The following is a 23,184-nucleotide window of genomic DNA, read 5'->3' on the forward strand; positions in this document are numbered from 1 at the left end:
TCCCATGTGATATACTTTTTTATTATTATTATTATATATTATCTATATATACATATATATATTTCTACGCGTTTTGCAGGGTCATCACCTGGTTCATCAGGAAAGTGATGTGCGAGGCTACTGACAAGGTATCAAGTGAGCTTTTATTGGTGCTGGTTGCATCGTTAACCTTATTTTGACCTTGCCCATTAACTCATTGATAAAAAAAAACTTGTACTTGCAATAGATAAAGGTAAATAAACTCTTAAATAATCAAAATTATAATTGCAGGTTCTTAAACTGAATGTACGACCACTGATGATTTAACTATAATCTATCTTGAAAAAGGTTGTACACTTCATGATTACACATGACTGACCAAATTATTCTTTAGCTACTACAGTACGCTCACCTAAAAGTTGGAAATTAGATTGAATAGCCATCCGCTTTATTCATCATTTCTTGTTCAGCTGGCAATTGAGTTTGCATAGCAGCTTTGCCATATTTAGAACTGATTTGTTTTCAAGTGAAACAAAGTTCTCAGGCTTTTCAATTTGAAAAACATTAGAAGCATTCAAATTAATTAGAAAAAGTATAACAAAACATAAAATAACATTGATAGTAAAGAATCATCAAATCAAGGCTCACACAAAGTAAAATTAAACCATAAGACTAATTAGAACGTAACATTTGGGGCGTATTTACTTGAGATGTATTCAATAATGAAAAAGAACTAGAAGTTCTTTAAACTTTTAGTAATTAAAAGTAAGAACCATTGTCAAGTAATGGGTTTAATCTGTGGCTTAAGAACCACTAAATCTACAATCCAAGTTGATTTACAAAGGTTTCTGGAAGTTGCCTAGTATCCTTGATTGTGATACGGCTTTAATCATTGTTTTCTATGCACACCAGACTTCCTGTCTGTAAGTGTACTAAAGAACTTACAACTGCATTAAGAGACTTGGGGGTAAATGTACCAATCGGTGGGTATATCTAAAGCTGCCGATTTTTGTCGATTTGCCAGCGTTATTTAAACTTTTTTTTGCAGAAGCCAAGCTTCCCTTTCCACGCGTGCGCCGAGCCCACCATGAATGCTCAGTAGAGCTCCAGAAGGAGAAGGGATATCGATAGTTTTTGCCATGACAGTTAATTATTGCTCAATAAAATATTAAATATTTATTGTCCAGGCATCGTGATCAGGGCCGTAACTAGGGCTGTGAAAGAGGGGTGACTGCCCAGGGCGCAACACTGAAGGGGGGCCCAGTTTATGAATATTTTAGGTTCATTCGATTAAAATTGAGGGCTAGGGAGTCGCAGGTTTTCTTCTCGCCCCAGGCACTAAATTTTTAAGTTACAGGTCTGCTCCTGAAATCTAAATATGTGCATTGCAAAGGACAATAGTTTCAAATATGTTAATTGTGAAGAATCGCTCATCAGATTAACTTATATTGTAGAGTGAGATGTCTCCTAGAAGCAATTTCTGAATAAACAGAATACAACAAAAGCTCAGAGAAGGACTCTGTTATCTATTTTCAGGTAAATAATGTGCTTCAGTCTTATAAAACCATGGACAATATATGGCTCTTGTGTACATAGCTTGAAAAAGAACTTGGAGGAGCAAATGCAATCTTGGACTTTTCATTTTATTCTATCATTATTCGTTTTGTAAAGCAGCACAATTCAGCACCTCCCCCCGCTCTTCCAAGGTAACGCTACTCCTCTTACAGCAATGTAACATTGCTAAGCAAAAAAGACAGTTGTCAGCGCTTATCCTTTGCATATCTGTGTGTATCTAGCAAAATGAAAACATGAGGTATCGGTTTATATTTTGATCAAAACATTTAAGCCTGCATCCCAGCGTCAAGGCACCTCATTATATGCAGGTCCTACACTTATCTATATGCTTTAAACACCATTAAAATGCAGGTAAAATCAGATGCACTCACCTCCCAGGTATAGGGGTCTACATCTAGCAAGGGCTGCCTTGTGAGCCACACCAAAACGTGCCTTAAATAGGCTTGATGGACAACTGCTATGACAATAAGTGTCAGGAACCCCTCCAACCAATACAACACCACCCGGAGTCTACTCTGATAGTCAGGTGTTCGCTGGAGCCCCTAGTGGTGGGGACAGACTTGGCTGCAGACTACAGAGGGTCGTGTGGCATGTATCAGCTGCGGGGAACCCAGGAGCAGAGGATAATGGCAGGCAGTAGTTCCAAAGGAGGGGCCGAGGTCAGGGGTCACTTGCTAGGAAGAATAGTCAGGAAACAAGCCAAGGGTCGAGGTCACGGGCAAATCAGCAGAAACGGTGGTACAAGCCAGAAGGTCAAGGGCACAGGCAAACGGGCAAATCCAGAAAACAGGCAGGGGTCATACACGGCAGAATTCAATCCAAAAGTTAACACCAAAGTACAGCAGCAGGCAGCAACACAGGAACTGGAAGCTATAGCCGTCAGGGAGGCTAAGCCCTCCCTGCCTTAAATAGTGAAACAGACCAATGAGAGCCCAGTACTCTAATTGCCCACAGGCTGTTCCTTGATGGAATTAATCAGCCTGCAGACTTGCCCCGCTGTTGCGCACGCGCCCGGCTGCCCTGTAATGCTGGGACGCGGCGCTGGAAAGAAGAGCGTCTGGCCGTTGCTATGGCAGCGGCCGGCGAGCCCCCGGAAGTGACGTCCCGGTCATCATAGCGACGGCCGGGATGGAGGTAGGAAAGTCGTGGCGGCTGGGCACCGCCGTGGCTCGTAACAGTACCCCCCCCTTGAGGAGGGGTCAAAGCACCCCGACATCCAGGTTTGCCAGGGAATTGTTTGAAGAAATCCTCAATGAGTTTGCGGGCATGTAAGCGTCTCCACGGAATCCAAGATCTTTCCTCTGGGCCACGATTTTTCCACTGGACTAAGAAGTGGATTTGCCCCTGGACCTTTTTGGAATCCAGAATCTTCTCCACCAGGAGTTCCCTGTGGACCTCTGGGATGACAGACTGAGATCTGCGTAAGCAACGAAGCCTAGAATTACGTGCAGGGATAGCCGGCTTCAGGAGAGAACAGTGGAAGGTATTCGGCATCCTAAGTGACTGAGGAAGCTTTAGCCTGAAGGCGACAGGATTGACCTGTTTGATGATCAGGAATGGGCCAATAAATCTAGGCCCTAGTTTTTTACAAGGCTGTTTGAGCTTGATATTGCGTGTGGACAACCAGACTTTTTGCCCCACCTTAAATGAACAGTCCTTCCGGTGATGGTCTGCAAATTTTTTAGACTGGAAAGAAGCCCGAGTTAATGCAGAATGCACCTTCTTCCAAACAGATTTAAGGTATGAAGCTGTGGAACGGATCTCTGGAAGATCGGAATAGTTGAGTGATGATAATGAATTGGACCTTGGATGGAAGCCAAAATTACAGAAAAATGGAGAGACTTGGGTGGAAGAGTGAGATGCATTATTGTACGCAAACTCAGCCCACGAAAGCAATGATGACCAATTGTCTTGAAATTCTGTGATGTAGAGACGTAAATATTGCTCCAAACACTGGTTCACTCTCTCAGTCTGCCCATTAGATTGAGGATGATAGGCTGAAGAGAGACTTATGTTAATTCCCAGGAGACTGCAGAAAGACCTGGGCGATAAATTGGGAACCCCGGTTGGAAACAATATCAATGGGTAAGCCATGAAGACGGAAAACATGTAGACTACCATCCTTTTTGGAAGCGAAAAAACACCCTGCTCCTGCAGGAGACTTTGAAGGTCTGATGAAACCTCTTTGCAAGTTTTCCTCCACATAATCTTGCATAGCCTTAGTCTCAGGGCCAGAAAGAGAGTACAACCTTCCCTTGGGCAACTTGGAACCTGGAAGCAGATCAATGGCACAATCGAAGTCTCTATGTGGAGGTAGCGAATCAGCCGCCTTCTTGGAAAACACATCCTGGAATTCGCTATACGCAGAGGGCAGTTGATCCGGGCGCGACTGCAGGAGCCGCAGAGACATAGTCAAACAACTTTGAGAACAGTGAGTACTCCAACGAGTAATTTCTCCCAGATTCCAGTCGATCACAGGATTATGGAGGTGAAGCCATGGATGACCGAGAATTAGCGGAACAGAAGGGCAATCAATGAGGAGAAGAGACAAGGTTTCAGAGTGAAGAGACCCAACTGTAAGACGTAGGGGCGGAGTCGTGAAGGATATCCTGCCACCCGGTAAAGGACCCCCGTCTAGACCGCAGACAGTAATAGCGGAATCCATTTTGATGAATGGAATTCCAATGGACTTGGCAAAACTTGTATCCAAAAAATTGCCTGCAGCACCACTATCAATAAAGGCTGAGGTATCAGAAGAGTGTGATCCATAGGAAAGGTTAGCGGGAACTATTAATGCGTTTTTGAAAGAAATGAACTGCAGACCTAGATGAATCTCTTCCACCTTCTCTAGGCCTGATCTTTTCCCGACTTGTTGGGGCAAGAGCGTAGGAGATGACTTTTAGTTCCACAATATAGGCAGAGGCCTAAGGTGCGTCTCCTAGATCTCTCTTCCTGAGAGAGGCGATAGGCGCCTAACTGCATCGGTTCCGCAGCTTCCATGTTAGGAGGAGGCGCAGAAAGGAACGTACTGGGAATAAATGTTTCCCTCTCGGTTCTTCTTTCCTGGAGGCGTCTGTCAATTTTGATTGTAAGCTGCATGAGTCCCTCCAGGGAAGTAGGTGATGGATACTGTACCAAGGAATCCTTTATTTGTTCCGATAACCCCAAACGGAATTGGCTGCGTAAAGCTGGGTCATTCCACTCGCTATCAGTGGACCAGCGCCGGAATTCAGCAGCATATTCCTCTGCAGAACGTCGGCCTAGTTTTAGGGATCTGAGGTGACCCTCAGCAGACGCTACCCGATCCGGGTCATCATACAGAAGGCCTAGGGCTTCAAAAAAGGATTCCACGGACCTCAGAGAAGGACTGTCAGAAGGCAAGCTGAAGGCCCAGGACGCTTCCGGTTCTGGCTTGCGCGTCTGAGGTCACTTCCGGTTGGTTACTATTGGCCAATAGATGAAATGTGGGCGGAGTCCCAACGCGTTTCGTCTTAGAAGACTTTCTCAAGCCTCCCTTGAGAAAGGGACGCGCAAGCCAGAACCGGAAGCGAGCGACACACGTCCTGTGGACCTCTCACTCACCCTCACAGTAGTGGAACTGATCATCCACTGCTGTCTGGATTATCTGGAACACTAATCTGCACGCTACACGCTGCAATCCAGCAGCAGGACCGCTACAAGAGACTGACTTTATCACTCCCAGCCACGCAATCGCAAGTATTGGCCCCACCAATTGTGGGATATATATCAATCAATACCATCCTCTATTAGGTACATTATCTTCAATACACCCTCCGTTATTGGAATTGGACCTTATTTGAACACTATCATTACCTCATATCGGCAGTACCCAATATATTACTATTATTTGGATTTTCTGTTTTTAGAAACTCAAGAAAATGTATATTTGATTCTGTGATCTATCCACTGTTAATAGATTTCAGTGCCTGTTTTATCTACCTTGGCTTATCCAAGGGAATACTTGAATGTATATATATATTCATTGTTTCAATCTGTTGTTATTACATGCTATTTTTACCTATAGCTGATTACATAGGGACAATAAAATAAGTATTTATTGATTCATAATAGAGGTCATTATACATTTTATAATAGAATCATTGTTTTTATTTAGTCAGTGAGCGCATAAGATAATCTCTGCATGTTATTGTATTACTAGGGAGGGATCCCTAGCTCTGTTTGCAGCTCCTGCAATCACCAGGAGGTGAGCGCATAATCTCCATCCCTTTCTACTTTATATATTTTTAGCACATTTAGTGAATGGGTTTCTTTTGCAAATTGCATTTAAAGTGTAGTGCACAGATATTTACTTCTTTAGCCTAGTTGTGGTGTAGTCTGTTCACTAGATGTCCTAAGTCAGCCTGTAGCTGCTCAGCTGCCAGAATTGGCATTTTAGTTACAGGATATAAAGAAATGGGGCAGCACGGTGGCTAAGTGGTTAGCAATTCTGCCTCACAGCACTGGGGTCATGAGTTCAATTCCCGACCATGGCCTTATCTGTGTGGAGTTTGTATGTTCTCCCCGTGTTTGCGTGGGTTTTCCTCCGGGTGCTCCGGTTTCCTTCCACACTTCAAAAACATACTGGTAGGTTAATTGGCTGCTATCAAAATTGACCCTAGTCTGTGTGTGTGTGTGTGTTAGGGAATTTAGACTGTAAGCCCCAATGGGGCAGGGACTGATGTGAGTGAGTTCTCTGTACAGCGCTGTGGAATTAGTGGCGCTATATAAATAGATGATGATGATGATGAAATGAATGACTGCCTCTCACAGCACTCTATCAACACATTTTTTTAAACATATTCTTTTGGTCAACCACTTGGAATATAGACAAATATGATCAATACAGAGTAGGCGCTGAATGCTTCATTACCAGAATAATTGTATTGTAAGGAGACAAACATCACCTGTAAGTAAACTTTGTGGCCACTAAAAATACAATGGAAAATGTACATATACTGCTACTGTGTTATTTGTGCAATAAGGGTGCTGTGACCCATAGCAACCAATCAGACAATGGCTTTCATTTTCTACATTACAGGGAAAATGACAGCTGGAATCTGATTGGTTGTTATTGAGTTACAGCACTTTTTTTTTAAATCTGTCCTTTTCACCTACATGGCCGTATTTATATCCGATTTGTACACTCAAGTGTGGATCTTGTGGAGCACAGTTAGTTTGGACGTATGATGAGTGCACCCATCGGGCCTTATTTAGATTTTAGTGGGAGCAAGTTGCATTGCTCTATTATAGTTTTTATTTTATAACCCTATAGACTACTGCAGGAAAGAAGAACAGATAAGGGGTTTGAGGGAGTTTGTATTTTAATTAAAATCAGTTTTCTGTGTGTCTTTTAAAAATGAGGTACTATTGTGCTTGTAGTCCCACGTGCACCAGCATGTCCAAGCAGACAATGGCTGTCAGACCATGCTGGGTCTTGCAGTTCTACAATAGTATTTCATCTGATTTTGCTGTTCTTGCTCTGGTGTTATTCAGCACAGGGCTGCAGCATTTATTTTTTTGCTAGGCCAATTTACTTATAGGTTTAATCCCCATGTTGATTGGGATTAGGCTAGTTTCACATTTTGACAGAAGGACTCCACGCGACGGGTATCCTCGCTATAATGTGCCCAGCTGCCATAGACCGTGCTGGTTGCTGCTTTTGCAAGGAGTGTGCCCCACACATTGTCCCCCTGCTTTAGAGGTAACCAGTTCAGATACTGGTGTATGTGGGGGAACAGGGTGTGCTTTTATTTTTATTTTTTTAATTATCTATTCATTTTTACACCTTACGCTGTCATCCTCTTTAGCACACATCTACCCAGCAGACTTTTGGGGCCCGGAATAGTGTTCAATTTGCATTAAAAACAACAATAACAAAAATAAATTACCACTAATCTTATTAATGTTTATGATCATCAAGAATGTAATTTCTGGAGAAAAAAACATTCCCAGTTAGAACTGAGAGATACACAATAGTACAGGAAAGTGCAATATTATTTTCTCTGTGCAAAGTAAAAAGAACTACATGGGACTGTAAGGGTAAAATTGTATGATTATTGATTTAATATGCTTTAGAAAATAATACGCTATAACCTTAAAAAAGAAATTAGTGGATATTTTACTCAGAATGAGAAGAGAAACAGATTGAAGCCTTGAAACAATGTTACAACAGGATGTTCTCGGAGAACAACCCAAGGACGCACAGCTAAACGTAATGTTCAATGTAAAGTAACAACAAGACTGGTAGGAAAATGCCTGAGAAGATAAAAGCATAAATAAAATTTGTTTTAACTTACAAGTCACAGAGTACACATAATGTATAATTAGCTTGTTGTTTTCATGTTGTTTTTATATTCTACTGTCTTATAATTGGTTGTTAAGCTTCTATACCTCTAATATTCTACTATCTTATAATTGGTTGTTAAGCATCTATACCCCTAATCTTTATGTATAAATATCCTGAAGTTAGCTCTGGTTGGAACAGAATCAGAATTACACAGCATTATATCATACAGGTGTTGAGTATTTTTCTGTTCACCAGTCGACTGAAATTAATGAAAATCTGACTGACATTGCAGGTGATTGATAGAAGTATTGGTGAACCCCGATACCCCAACAGAACCCAGTAACTGTCTTGGAAAAGCATAGGTGTATACTTGGGGACGCGGCTGTTGGTTGGCCGTCTTGTACCACGTAAACTGCTCAATATAGAAATGTAAAGTGTACCTGTCCTCTATATGCAGTGGAGGCAGTCGTTTGGTGGTCCAAACCAATATTTATGAGAATGAAGACTATTAATTCACTATAAATGTGTACCTCAATAATGCTCCAAATAATGCATAGGCAGAGTGTTAGTTTAGCCATATATATATATATATATATATATTGTTATGCACATCTAGTCACTATCCAATAACTATTGTCGATTGCCGATGTGTGGTTCCAAAGCACAAAGTAATTTAATAGCCAAAAGTAGCAGAATAACAAATCAGAATAAAATAAGTACAGTCGTTACTTATCGCAGGTGCTCTGGATCCAGTGTACAGTCATTCAGGTCTGAAGGCTGTGGTTAAGAAGACTGTCCACTGGGTCCAGAGCCCCTGCTTATATACAGTTAGTGAATACAGTAAAACAATGCAGATGATGTGGCTTGCTTCTATTGGTCCAGGCTTCAGGAAGGTACAGTGTACTGCAGGTCATAGGCCAGTTCAAAGCAAAATATCCAAAGGTGGAGGTCAGCTCTCCAGGGGATGCTCTCCGATTTTCCCGCCAAGAATCCAGTTCCAACTAGTCTATTTGCATTATACTAGTCTATTTGGTGAAACCAAAGGTCACAGCCCAAGATACTGACTAATGAGGAATTACCTAAGACTTCCTAATAATACAGGCCAATGTCTGGATTGTCAGAAATGGTCCAGAAGTGTATAACAAGATTGTACGCTCCTCTGAGCAGGGCCATCTCTCCTCCTGTTTCCACCACTTCTAACTCTGCTCTCCAGCTACTTAGCCCTCCTCCTCGAGGGTCCTCCACCCCACATCCACTCTCGCTCCCTCCTCCCCCCTGGGGGTCTCCCTGTCTTCCGCTCCCTCCTTCTTGGGCCCCGTCGTTTGCGGATCCTCCCTCCCCCTTCCCCGCCCTCTCTAGCTGTGCATTGAGCTTACTGAGTTACTGTGCTTACTGTTTACTGTACTGTGCTGTCTCCCATTGTATTGTAATTTGTTTGTCCCTGTACGGTGCTGCGGACGCCTTGTGGCACATTATAAATAAAAATTAATAATAATAATTATACAGTCAGTATCACTTTAAACATTTATTCCCTAACATCGCTAACTAGAGTATGCAATGTGCGATCTCTTCGGAGAATGAACTGGACAACTGCTGATGAATAGGGGATTAAAATGATACTAAGCATAACATAGTTTCTGCAACCTGAGCCTTTAATTTTACTAACATGTATATAGCTTATAATACTAAACATAAATACTGCTATATTTCGACATAAATAACTATGTGTTGCAACTACAATTAATGTGTACTAATTACAAATGTGTATGGTTGTGTGACTGTGTGTAAAAGTGTAAAACCAGTTATTGCCACGTGTTGCAGCTGGATACGCCCATCCACGCCGTAGCGTGCTCTACGCATAATTTCAGACAAAGACAACCAAGTTTGCTAGCTATTAATTGAAATGACTTTATCCAATTTGCTGACTTTGACAATATATATATATATATATATATATATATATATATATATATATATATATATATATATATATATATATATAATGAAGAGAGATCTCTATATTCATTCCTAGTAACTGTAATATAGCTCTGTTTAAAAGTAAAGTGTGCTTATGATTTCCTCTCATCACAAGCCCCTCATGCCAGATTGCCATCCTGAGGTTAATGAATGAATACCTATTGAGAAGGGTCAAAAAGCTAAACTAACAAGGCACTGCATGTTCCATCATTTACATCAAAGTTTGAACTACACCCCAGTGTTTGAATACTCTGTTATATAAAGCATTTCTGTTGCCTAGGACACTACATGTTATTTGAGACCTATAAAGTTCTATGTCTGCTATTTAATCATTTAGCGTGATTCATAATAGACTAGAAACTCTGCTTCATGAACGGCCTTTTATTTTAAAAGTTTTCCCCAGATAGTGTTTTAACATGTAACCCTTTTAGCAAAATAATAAGACACTTCAGTTATTTAAAATTCGTTTTGACATAAAATAATATTATGTATAGCCTTGGAGGTATTTTGTTATTTTACCATTTGCTCTAGGAACATTCTAAAATTCTAGTCCTTCAAAGGTATTTAAAAATATCAAATCCATGCAAAGAAGACTTTTTTTTTTTTATTCCAAGTAGGAATACATAGATTTTTATTGAATATTAATGGTATATTTTTAAATGGATCTCCTAAATGCAAGTGTGTCCCCATTGTTGTATAGTTTGCGAATAAAATCTGAGTTGATGGCTAGGTATAGTTTTGATTATTGGGTTTGCCAGTTGCAGGGTTTGAACTTGGGACAGGTTTCTTCTGTAGTAAGCCTTGGGCTAATTTTAGGGTTATAATTGTGACTATTGCTTAGAGCCAGCAGTAGAATTGTTCGTCTTTCTTAGTACAGGTTATCTTTTTTTCTCCGATACCTTTTTACCTTCTTACCAGGATAGTCATCTCTTTCACATAAGGAGCCACTTCCTACAGCCCTGTGACCTGATCCCCCCACTCTGCTCATACTGGGCCCACTAAAAATGTCTCTCACTCTTCGGGAGCAAATAAATGAAGTGGGGAAGGAGTCCTAACAAATGTACAGATTAAGTGGTTTGTCTGATTGCTAAATCATAACTTTAGATGAAAAGATTTCTGAATTCCGGAAGATGTACACAGGAACTTCATACCGTACGGAGTTCGGAATGCTGCAGCTGGAGTACAAGAGTAAGAGTGTGTGGTGGGTTATACTAAGAACGGTCGGGGCACCTACTTGTGGGAACCAGAGCTGTAGGCAGAGTCAGATAAGCCACAGACCACACGAGTTTTCGTGCCAGGCCAGTGGCCCACATAAAGTCATAGGGCTCCCTGAGTCATTCAACTACTACTACTGAACTACTATCCATTCAACGCTAAACCTGTGAACTTCCTGCTGCTGGATTAATTCCATAATTGCCAACTATCCTGAAATGTCCGGGAGACTCACAAACTCTGGGTAGGTCTCCTGGACTCCCGGGAGAGTATGGCATTCTCCTGCATCTAGGAAATGGGCAGAATTAGAGGCAAAATGACGCTATTCTCAGGGAATCTCAGCATTTTGTCCCCGCTGTAAAATGACGCGTTTGTGTCACTACGTCGCAGGGGCAGGACCAAAATTACGTGATTCACCGAGTCCTGCACGCCCAGCTCTCCTGGCATCTCCCAGACGCCCGCTTCCTGAACTTGGCATGTATGATTAATGCTGCATCAATGACCTAACCATTGAGTGCTACTCCACCTGCTGGTGTGCTGAATTTGCCTACTTTTGTTTGCTCTGCCTACCTACTTATGGGTTAGCGCCACCTACTGTGACAGGCTCCGCCTGCCAGTGCTGCAACTTTGCCTACTGTTGTGTTTTGAATTGGCCCCACATACCCCCAATATAGCTATAGCTAATCCATCCCTGGCTGTAGGCAAGAACTGCCACATCCATTTCCAGTTAGGTAAGTGTAACGGGGTGGATGGTTGGGACCCCAAGAGTAGTGTAAGGAAGGATTCTACAGGCCCGATGGGTATAGTAAAGAGGAAAAGGTTCCCCCAGTAATGTTGTAATAAAACAAAGAACACCGGGTTAAAACTGCATAAACTCGTGGGTTTGTGGCATAAGACTTTACCATAGCAGCAGATAAGCGGAAGTAATACCACGATACCATCAACATGCAATGTTATTCAACATGTCACAAAATAAATTACATTTTCGGAATCTTGGCTCAACAATATGCAAGCATAAATCGACACAACACATAGGTCACTGAATAAATATATCCCACTGTTAGAGAGCCGCGGGCAACACCCCTCTCTCTGGCGTCCCGGCCGTCTCCATGACGACCAGGACGTCACTTCTGATACTTTGGGTCGACCGTTGCCAGGGCAACGTCCGGATGCCGAAAATAAGTTCTGTGTGCTCCGGCAAGCTGAGCAGCCGGGCGCATGTGCAGGGCCCCTCACAACCTGTGGGCTGATTAAGCAGTGCATATTATTTATTAGCCTACCCCTGAGTGTAGGTTCAGGGCAAGCTCTGATTGGTTGGTTCAAGTATTTAAGGCAGGGAGGGCTTAGCCTCCCTGTCGGTTATAGCCCTTACTTATCAGTTTGCTGACCTGCTCCTGTCTTGTCTGTTGGACCCAGTTCCTGTGGATACTTTGCTATTGGATCTCCTGTTGTGACCTTCTGCCTGTACTTTGGACCTTGTCTGTTTGCCCGTGACCCTGACCCTTTGGCCTGTACCTTGGACTCCGCTTCTTTGCCTGTGACCTTGACCCTTGGCGTATTTACTGACTAATCTGCTTGCTTGTGACCCTTGACCTCGGCTATCATTTGACTATCCGCTGTCTTCTATTTAGCCTCCTGGCCTGCCGCTATGGGCCTGTATTACCAACTCACACTACGCCTGGAGTTAGGTTCTGGGGGCATCTAAGTACCGGTGAGCGTATAAAGCTCTAAGGGAAAGGCGGCTGCTATAGGTGAAGACTTCTGCCATCTGGTTCTGTGAGTTGGTGATCAGACCGTCAGCCTAACACCCACTTTAAATGTAGGCACTGTCTTCAGTGTAATGGATTTCACTGGATAGATACTTTAGGAGACAACCGGTTGCTACAAGTTAATTAGACCATTACACTAAATGCTGCGACAGCAGATAATATAGAACAATCAATCACAATACTTTTAGTGCAATTATACAGATCATACTTATCACACAAAAATCAGTAGAGATGCAAAAAGGAGTAATCCAGCTGAATCCGGTTAAATGCTTTATAATAAATGACTGTAGACTAGGGTCACTTTACAATATGCAAAACCCAAGGAGGTAAATTATAATCCACAGGTTTAAGCGAAGTTTCAGTTTACACATGAAGCTTATTTACTTGTATAAGGTGAAGTCAGTAATCAACTTGATGCATGTGTGACTCCCGAGCTCCGTAAACAACAGCAATTCTGCACAATAAACAAATTCAAGTGTAAATTACAGTGTCCACTTAGCAATCCTACTAATAAAATAAGCAGCTCTTTCCCAGCAACTGTAGGGTTAAACAACTTGCAATTCTCTTATCAGCAACCATTGTAGGCAGCTTCACAGTAGAATCAAACTTTTGATGCAATATAGGCATCTTGTGGTAAATGATTGCTCTCTATGTCCCAGTCAGCTTGCAGATACTTTAAATACAGCAGATTTGGCTGGAACAAACTCTACCTTATTCTCCTTATTATCCTATAACACCTCTCAATAGTAATATTACAGTCCCGGTCAGAGGTTTTAAAAAGAGAGTTTGATGTCTCACTTAAATAACTTAAACATAACTAAGCAAAAGAAACTTACTGTCTTCATATGAGTCTTGCTGACATTTCACAGGCAGTGGCAAGTTCCTGTGCTGCAAAGGTGCTTCTTTCTGGGCTAGCTGCAGACATCCCTCAGGAGAACAATTCAGCTATAGCATTCAGTGGGTCTTTGTTGAAAGATCCTTAATTAGCTCAGCCAGCAGTCACACACATCACTTCTCTCACTAGCCAATATGTTTTTGCATCCTACCCTTTTCCCCAAGAATCTCCTGGAGCCTCCTAGTTCCTTCACTGCAGTTTGCCCATCCCAAAATGGAGAGAGGCACTCTGGGGAACTTTAATTTTCTGAGTAAGTGCATGCAATAATATACCTGTGATTTGCAGGGTATTACATAAGTATATGTGCATAACCTTTATATCTGTGAGATAGAATGAACATCTATGAGAGGTTACAGATGTGCAGCCTGCAGGACGTCTGTCAGACTTATTTATTATGTTTGTCAGAGCATGATCATTTCATCCGTGTGACATCCTGAAGGACAAACTGCCAGAGTTGCTGCTGCCTCCTGTGTGAGCCAGACTCTGTGCGACTTCTCTGGCAGATGGTGACAAGGTAGGCAGACAAGGGGCAAGGTCAAGGCCCTCAGTATTATAGGCCCCTGGGCAAAGCAGTGCACTGGGGCTCTACCTACACAACCACTCACCCACTTGTCTACAATTAATACGTGTAGGCTGTATTCATCAGGATCCAGATATGTATTTGCAATAGCAAGATCGCATGTACAGATAACAGCTGCTACTGCGGTGGTCAGTCCACCTAAATATTTTACTAAAGAAGGATTGAAGTTTCTGAATAAATCTCCTGCCATAATTTACTGAAAAGTTGGCAAGCCTATGGGGCCCCTAAACTCATGGGGCCCCTGGGCAACTGCACAGCGTGCTCATGCGTTAAGACAGCTTTGGTCTTAAGCAAAAACTGTAAGACACACCCACAGCAAACTGTATGTTTCTCTAAAAATATTTTTTTACCTTGAAATGTTGGAGTGGTGCTTTCTCTAATAAGCATTGAAATATATAATTGAGTAACTTAATTATGTTTCACATAGCTCAAATTCAGCAATAAAAGACCCAACATAAATGGATTTGTAGCACCAAATATCTCCGCAGGACAGCAATTAACTATATCTAGACAATAAATAGATAATAAACAGATGCTATTGTATTTTACTTTTTTAAACTGTGAGATAAATAAAGGAATACAAGAATCAAATATAGCCTGTTACAATTGAAAGTGCTGGTGGGTGCATTGTTCATCTTTTGTTCTAGCACAAAATGTTTTTTCTTTGTATGATGTCTCAAACATTGGTTTTAATGATTGTCATTATTGCACAGTGTGAGCATTGCTCGAAGAATAATAATTTTGCAGAATTATTGTAAATACAAGGTGGGATTATTAAGGATAACTGAAACTCATGTTCTGTCAAGTTTTTAACAACAAATTTAAATTTGGTAAACTGTTTATAATATTATCTATCTTTTATAGGCTAATATTAACCCCCAGATGTGCCTATGAGCATCAACTTGGCAAGTCAATACCAGTCAGTAGGGGGGAGATTCCACTACCCAAGGTCTGGCTCCTGAGTGGCATTGTTCTGTTTACCTCCAAGAGAGAACCACTGGGCAGGGTATCAGAGGCACACCTTGTCCAGCCTTGCTGTCCCTTCGAGAGAAGACGAAGCTGAAATCGATGGGTTGTAGAATTGTGAAGGATGAAGCCAAATTTGATGAATAGGCATGTCCACCAAGTGAAATGTTTCACATGCTATTAGGTCTTTAGACACAGTTCATGGAAAAATGATTGGTTAATAGCAAAGACAGTCCCCTGGGTGTAGCTTTATTGTGTGGTTCGTTCTGGCAGCTGCGTTTCTTCAATTAATTTTAAAGCAATGGGAGCTAAGAAAACCTTTGTTGCTTCACATTCTTGTACAAGTCTGCAGAAATTATAAGGATGAGATTAACAAACAACAATATTATCATCATCATTTATTTATATAGCACCACTAATTCCGCTGTACAGAGAACTCACTCACATCAGTCCCTGCCCCCTTGGAGCTTACAGTCTAAATTCCCTAACACAGACACACACACACACACACACACACACACACACACACACACACAGACTAGGGTCAATTTGATAGCAGCCAATTAACCTACTAGTATATATTTGGAGTGTGGGAGGAAACCGGAGCACCCAGAAGAAACCGGGTGCTCGCAAACATGGGGAGAACATACAAACTCCACACAGATAGGTGCATGGTTGGGAATCGAGCTCATGACCCTTGTGAGGCAGAAGTGCTAACCACTAAGCCACTGTGCTGCCCATAAGCCACCGTGTTGCCCAATAGACTAACAATGGTCTTTTCTGAATTTCGATAAATAGGACCGATGTTAATAAAGGTTGTAAATAAAAGTTGTAATTATTTTTGTAATAAAATAAAAGGGTAGATAAAGCATTGTTTTTCTACAAATTGTTAATCTGCCTGTCATCTCATTTTTACTGGCTTAAAACCAACTTTATCTGATGCCAAAATGTTAGAAGGTTGAATGAAGTTTGGAATCGCTGTGTTATGGAAACTCTTAATTTACACTGTGTAAGTATAAACAAACCACAGTTAAGGGATCATTATTTGGGTTGTGAATCTGAAAGAAAGCCAGTGGTAATCCATTGAAGTATTGAATGAAGCCCTAACTCCAGCAAAATTGAGTGTTATCTCCCAATAATAAATAGACCTCCAAGTGTCGGTAAGCCAATTATACAAAATAAATAAAATGTCAACACCTTGATACTGTTGAACTTCTAAAATGATATCCACAGTCACAGTATTCACACAAAACTGTGTCAGCTATGTACAAAGCTATTACCTTCAGAATTGCAATTTTTCCATCAATTTTTAATTGCACCACTGTATTCTACAAGATAAGAAAAGGTTCATCATCTCTACTGGATTGTGTGCCCATTGTCAAGATAACTAAATTGAAGGCCAAGGTAAAAACATAAGAGGCGGCCAATGCCTCAAAGAAAGTGCATGCAAAGTCTAAAACATAGTAATTCATTTAACATGCATTGACAGTGCTAAATTAAGACATTGCTATTATTGCAACTGTAGACAGACTCTTCAACTCAGAACAATTTCATCTCTTTTGATGGACTGGTCAGCTCAGAACCTTTCACCTCTGTTGATGGACTGGTCAACTCAGAAGCTGTCACCTCTGTTGATGGACTGATCATCTCAGAACCTTTCACCTCTGTTGATGGACTGGTCATCTCAGAACCTTTCACCTCTGTTGATGGACTGGTCATCTCAGAACCTTTCACCTCTGTTGATGGACTGGTCATCTCAGAAGCTGTCACCTCTGTTGATGGACTGGTCATCTCAGAACCTTTCACCTCTGTTGATGGACTGGTCATCTCAGAACCTGTCACCTCTATTGATGGACTGGTCATCTCAGAACCTGTCACCTCTGTTGATGGCCTGGTCATCTCAGAACCTGTCACCTCTGTTGATGGCCTGGTCATCTCAGAACCCATCACGCTGCTTTAACACATGCAGCTGTGGGGCATGAAAGAGACTTGGAAACAATTGAAATAGGAGATAAAAGGCATGAAGGACATGACTTCCACCTTGACCAGCAGCATCAAAAATATTGTAGCAAATGCTGTTGGAAAAGCACTTTGCACAGTTAACATACAAGTGCTTTCTTGTATACAGTTCATGATGTTCAAGTCATCAACTACAATGTGAAACACCCAAACATTAATGAACCCCCGCTGCACCACAGAGCTAGGACCCAGCATCACCAAGGTGGTATCTGAGAATCACAGCAGTGACCCAGGAGACAGCTATGATACCAGACTGACACACAAGACCAGCTGCCAGAACAGATCTCCCTGCTGTTGGGGCCCCAAAGTGTAACATTCCACTTTATATTCTGGACTGTACAAAGCTTAATTTTCTCCAGCAAACTGCTGATAATGAACCACACCGGTTGTCCTGTTATTATGCCAAGAACTTGTACCTTTTGAATTAGACAAGGCTTGGAATCAAATAGTGAACTACAATGGTTAGGTGGGCAACGTTGCAATTAACTATACATCGAATGGTTTTGCTCGGGATTGCTAAAGCCAGGCGATAAAAATAATGCAATCGTACAGTTGTGTTCATACTACTAAACTTTATTCATATCTGTGTGTGCCTAAGGAACTGTTTAGAAACAAACCCAGCTTGGTCACCAGTCAGAAGGAGACATGTGATTGCATTGTACAGATGCTTGAAAAGTGTTTATCTACTGAATGATTATGTTCCATTCAATACTTGAAATGCTTTTAACCCCTTGGTTCAGTGATTTATTTATAATGTATTATTATTTTAGTATACTGGGGGGTGGTGGGGGGTGGGGGGGTATAAGTGGCATGGCAACTCCAGGGTCCCAATTTTACCCACCATTTTACCCCAGTACCCACAGCAGATTGGTGCCAGGAGAATCACCAGTGCTTCTCGTCCTGGGGATTGACACCTATTAGAGTTGTAGGATTTGTTTTTAGGATTGTACAATCTGTTCCCTGGAATGGTAGCGTGTTGCAATAGCTCTGTATACTGCCCTTTTAACATTTGCCAGGTATATAGCATGTAAATGTTTCTATAAAGGGACAACATTTAAAGGATGAAATAAGTTATACCCCATTTCAAAAGTTTACTTATTTGGGGATAAGGTTTGGAAAGTCTCCCGATGTTCTTCTCACTCCCGCTGGCTGTGCTTGTTGAATAACACATTGGCTCTCTGAATTAAATCAATGGATCTGCGGGAACGAGCAGGATCTGACAGCGGCGCTAGGCATGTGCAATGGGTCAGGGACCTGCTAAGCGCTGGACCTTCAGAAAATTGAAATTATATGTCCTGTTTCTCAGTAATAGTTAAGACTGCTTACCCTACTTTGAAAACAGTATGTAATATTTAAAAAATAATAAATGACTACTGTACATCTATTCACACATAAAAGTATAGCTGGGTAAAATATAGGGACTTATTCCAGTTCTACAAACAATGTATTTGCTGGCTGGGTACTGCTATGATTATCCTTTCTAAGAGAATTCTTAGATTCATCCAGCTAATCACATATACCCACATACCCATGAACACTATCCGTTATGACATAGCCTTGCCGTGATCCGAAAATCAGGATAGTCCCACCAAAATCAGGACTATTGGGATGTATGGATATAAGACAAAAAAAATAAAAATCTTTATGATACATACTTGCCGGCCACACACTGCTGAATTTGGGCTTCCAGTTCCAGAACAGAAGCGCTTCATTAAGCATATGTCTACCCTGTACATGGCCTACAGAAAACAAGGAAACATTTTGCTGCACCCCCTCCCAGATTTTACTATGTGGCCTAGGGCTTACGTGTTACACCCTTGTCTGTAATCCTGCAAAGTGAGGTACGTATTAATTTTCATGGGGCAATTACAAGTGCTGGGAAGTCCTAAGAAATGTATGGTGGTCTTATGTCATTCCTCATTTCACCAGTAGAAATACGGTGATATCAGTGTAGCGATCGCACTTAGAGATCGCTAGTTATGAATAAAATAAGATTCATACTCTATAATACTGAAGGCAGCGTGTTTATAGGTTGGTTTAAACTGGATTTAGTCCGTTCCCTCAGGCACAACATGTGCTCAGCTGTTGGAGTGAGTTGCCCCCACCTTTGGAGAGGAATCCTTTGAACTGACCTATGATCTGCAGTGTACTGGACTGACCTGATCCCTGGACCAATGAAGAAAGACCTAAGTTTATCTTTGTGTGCATTGTGACATTATCACTGTTTTATGTTAACTCAAACTATACATAAGCAAGTCCCTTGGACAGTATTAGATCTCTCTTCCTGACTGCAGACTACAAGACTGAACCTGGACCTGGGCCCAGGGAGTGCTGGCACAATATATTTGGATATGCTTTCCTGTAATTATGTTATACCTTTTATGCATCATCATGGTTTGCTGCTATCCTGCTATCTTTTGCAATTAAATCTCTTTGAGCTTTGGTACCACATTAATCGCATCGGACAATATTTATTGGTAGCGACATGATGAACATTACAGTATGTTGGACAACCAACCTTTTTGCAGGTTCTAAATGGCCCTTATACCCCTTTCACACCAAAACATGGACCCAGTAATATTCCAGTTAGTGTGTCGCGACCAGGGTTATTCCCATGTTGGAGCCAGATACGCTGCAGTATGAAAGGTGTTCCCGGGGTTATTCTACCCAGGCTCTGCTACGTCATCTATATGAGCCTCTGCTGTCCTCTGTTAATGACTCACCTGGATAATGCATGGCAGACACGGGTTCAGTTTGAAAGGCGCGACCTGGGATATACCCGGGACAAAAGTGCAGTTGTGAAGGGTTGTAACGGGTTGAAACCATGTTCATTATCCTGCATTTTGGTGAGAAAGGGGTATGAATGACTTTGGATCTAAGAGAGGCCTTTACAAAAATATGTCAGTATAGTCCAGATACTTTCTACAGCGTTTTATAGAGTATATTTCGCTTAGAAAGGCAAGCATTTCTATTTGAAAAAAATGTTGTATCCGTGACACTAAAGTAAAAATATGGACACTTACAGCAAATATGTATGTAAAAAAGTAATTTGTCTTTGCAAAATCTACTTCTGTTTGGATAAAAGCATACACAGTAAAAATATTTTTATTTCAGGAATATAAGCACACTCTTCAAAAGAAGTAAAAGTATCGTTTTATTTAACATATAGAAATGTGATCTGTAAGTCCGAGACTCGTTTATGAAAGTTTTATAAAATGTCATGAAAGCTATAAGCAGAGTACAACCAATGCAATTATAAACAGAGTGGCTTTACCCAACAAATCATAGATATGACTACAGAAGCTAGTGGTGTGTCAGAAAACTGCGAGAGCAGCACTATTGGAATGGTACAGACTGTACGTTTCCACTTACATCTTTTACTCTGAATCTTGTTGACGTGAGGAAGAAAATGAAAACTTCTTTACTTCAGTAGAGGCAAGATTGTGTGGGTGTGCAAAAATGCTTCATTAAACAATATATTGTGCAGAAAAAACTTTCATATTGATCTTGTTAAGTTCTTGTCTTCTGTATTTTAAGAAAAATCTATAAAATTGAAATAAATAAAGAAATGTAGTTTCTGGATTATTTAGAAAGAAATAACTATATCGCACCAGGGCAATCCTACAATTTCTAGGCAATGGAATATATTCATTAATATCCTTTCCATTATGTATCCATAAGCCTAGAAGTGGTGCACCCCCACAATTTCCTAGATATAAGAATTAACAGAGAACAAGTTTGTGTTTTCAGGGCACTCAGAGGATAATGGAATAAATAAAATAAATCCAAATTTTTAAAAATAATATCACATAGTATCATCACGTTTAGAGCAGTGAAATATTAAAACATGTAAATGAAATAAATGACCAAAATTAGCAATAACTGTTAATTTTTGTTTCTGGATTATGTCGACACCCTGAAAGAAGCTGAGCCCCCTGTTATATACAGTTCTGTAGAAACTGAACACACATTAGAACAGAGAAATCTTAACTTTTGAAAGTGGAATCTGTCTTCTTTGGCCGACCCCTAAAATCCTTGTCTGTTTAGTGTAATTCTATATATTTTATGAGCTATTTATTTATGTGTGCAATGCTCTCTGGCCCTCTGCATCTGAGATGTGGGGTGACAGTGTTAGACCAAAGGATCTCTAAGAAGAGTGTGGTCCACTGGTTCGAATCCAGAAGTGTTAAGTGAGTACTAGTCTCGGATTTAACCATCAGATCGTTATAATCATTAGCAAGAGCAGGTTCAGTGGAATTCAGTGCTCTGAATCCAGACTGAAGGGCGTCCAGTGCCCAGTCGGGGGTGCAGCTGGTGAGTATACACCTGTTATTCAAGGAGGTGCAGTGTACGGAGGTCAGGCAGGGTGGTAGCTTGAAGCATTGGGAAGATGAACAGATGGATTCTTTAGGATGGGTGTAATAACTGTAGACCTGCAGGATGAAGAATAAAAAGCTGGATTAGAAGAAGTTTAAGATTAGAGTTTGAGAGAGGGAGATGGGAAGATGGGAAGATGAAGAGGACAGTTGGTGGGATGAGAGGAGGAAACACGGACAGATCCTTATTCCTCAGTATCTGGATCAAGTCGTTAGAGGTGCATAGGAGGAGGAGGCAAAGAGAAGCAGCTGGAAGTAGAAGAACTATACACATTGGGCCTGATTTAGAGTTGAGCACAAATTGATTTGCAGCAAATAAAAATGTGATGGGTAAAATTTGCTGTACATGCACACAACTTGCATCTGTGTTTCGGGTGGCTCATATCTTGCACTTGAAGCCCCCTGAGCTTGGAGAGGGGCATTCATGTACACTGAGGGCAGGGTGGAACTACAAGCCGCACCACCAGCATGCAGATGTGCAAAAGTGCATATCATCACCTGTAGGGCTATAAATGTGCACAGCAAGCCCCCCCCCATAATAAATGCAATAACTAATGCCCCCCCATATGAATACATTCAATAAGTTATGCCTCCAGTAGAAATAAATACAATAAATAAATGTGACAATTATACATTATTACCTATTAAACCACATACGCAACATAAACACACAAAAACAACACATACAAAAAAATACTCCACAGGTGGGGTACCCCTCATATTGAAATAGGTCCTACCTTACATTAAGATGATATAATTGACCTGTTAATGCCTGCCAGCCATTTTTCTATGGCAGATGGAAATGGCATTATTTCCCTGCAGGAGAAAAAGTTACTGGGTTTAACCCGTTTAGATATCCCTGCAAAATCAAGTCCTACAAATCTAGCATGATAATAATAATAATAATAATAATAATAATAATTATAATAATAATAGTGATTAATACTTAATAATGAAATATAATAAAAAGTACCTGTTTGTTTCAGCTACAAAGTGCTGAAAAATGTATATTTATTTGTAATTTACTCAAATTCTAATCTGTCCTACTGAAGGACACTCACTTAGTTTTAAAGTTATAACAAGTAAATCTAAAATAAAATGTAAAAGAAAAAAAACAACAACACGCTGTTTCTCCAAGCCCCTATAACAGTGATGGCTAACCTGTGACACTCCAGGTGTTGTGAAACTACAAGCCCCAGCATGCCCTGCCAGCTATCAGCTAGTTGTCTACTGGCAAAGCATGCTGGGGATTGTAGTTTCACAACACCTGGAGCGTCGCAGGTTAGCCATCACTGCCCCTATTACATTCCCGGAGCTAAAGAAATCTACAGATATTAGGTAACAAAACAAATATTAAAAAAAGAGGGACATATTTTAGGACAGATTTCCGGGGGCATACTAGTTGCTTAAAAATAATGAGTATAATCATGAAAATGTGTTATTTTCTTTTACAATTTTTATCTAATTTAACCTTTAGACCTTAAACAACTCTTTATTATAAATACTTCAGAAAGAAAGCTATCTGGCAC

General features: G+C 41.0%; 1 protein-coding gene across 1 annotated transcript in view; it reads left to right on the forward strand.

Moving 5' to 3' along the window:
• The window catches only part of NDUFAF6 (NADH:ubiquinone oxidoreductase complex assembly factor 6), a 66,166-nt gene extending 50,933 nt beyond the window's left edge, over positions 1 to 15,233 (forward strand). The window contains exon 8 of the mRNA XM_075213828.1: positions 15,159 to 15,233. Coding sequence (XP_075069929.1) covers positions 15,159 to 15,188 — 30 coding nt within the window. The 3' untranslated portion in view covers positions 15,189 to 15,233. The remainder of the gene's footprint in view (positions 1 to 15,158) is intronic.
• Positions 15,234 to 23,184: the final 7,951 nt, after the last annotated feature.

The sequence above is a fragment of the Mixophyes fleayi genome, chromosome 5, assembly GCF_038048845.1.
Source record: "Mixophyes fleayi isolate aMixFle1 chromosome 5, aMixFle1.hap1, whole genome shotgun sequence".
Lineage (NCBI taxonomy): Eukaryota > Metazoa > Chordata > Amphibia > Anura > Limnodynastidae > Mixophyes > Mixophyes fleayi.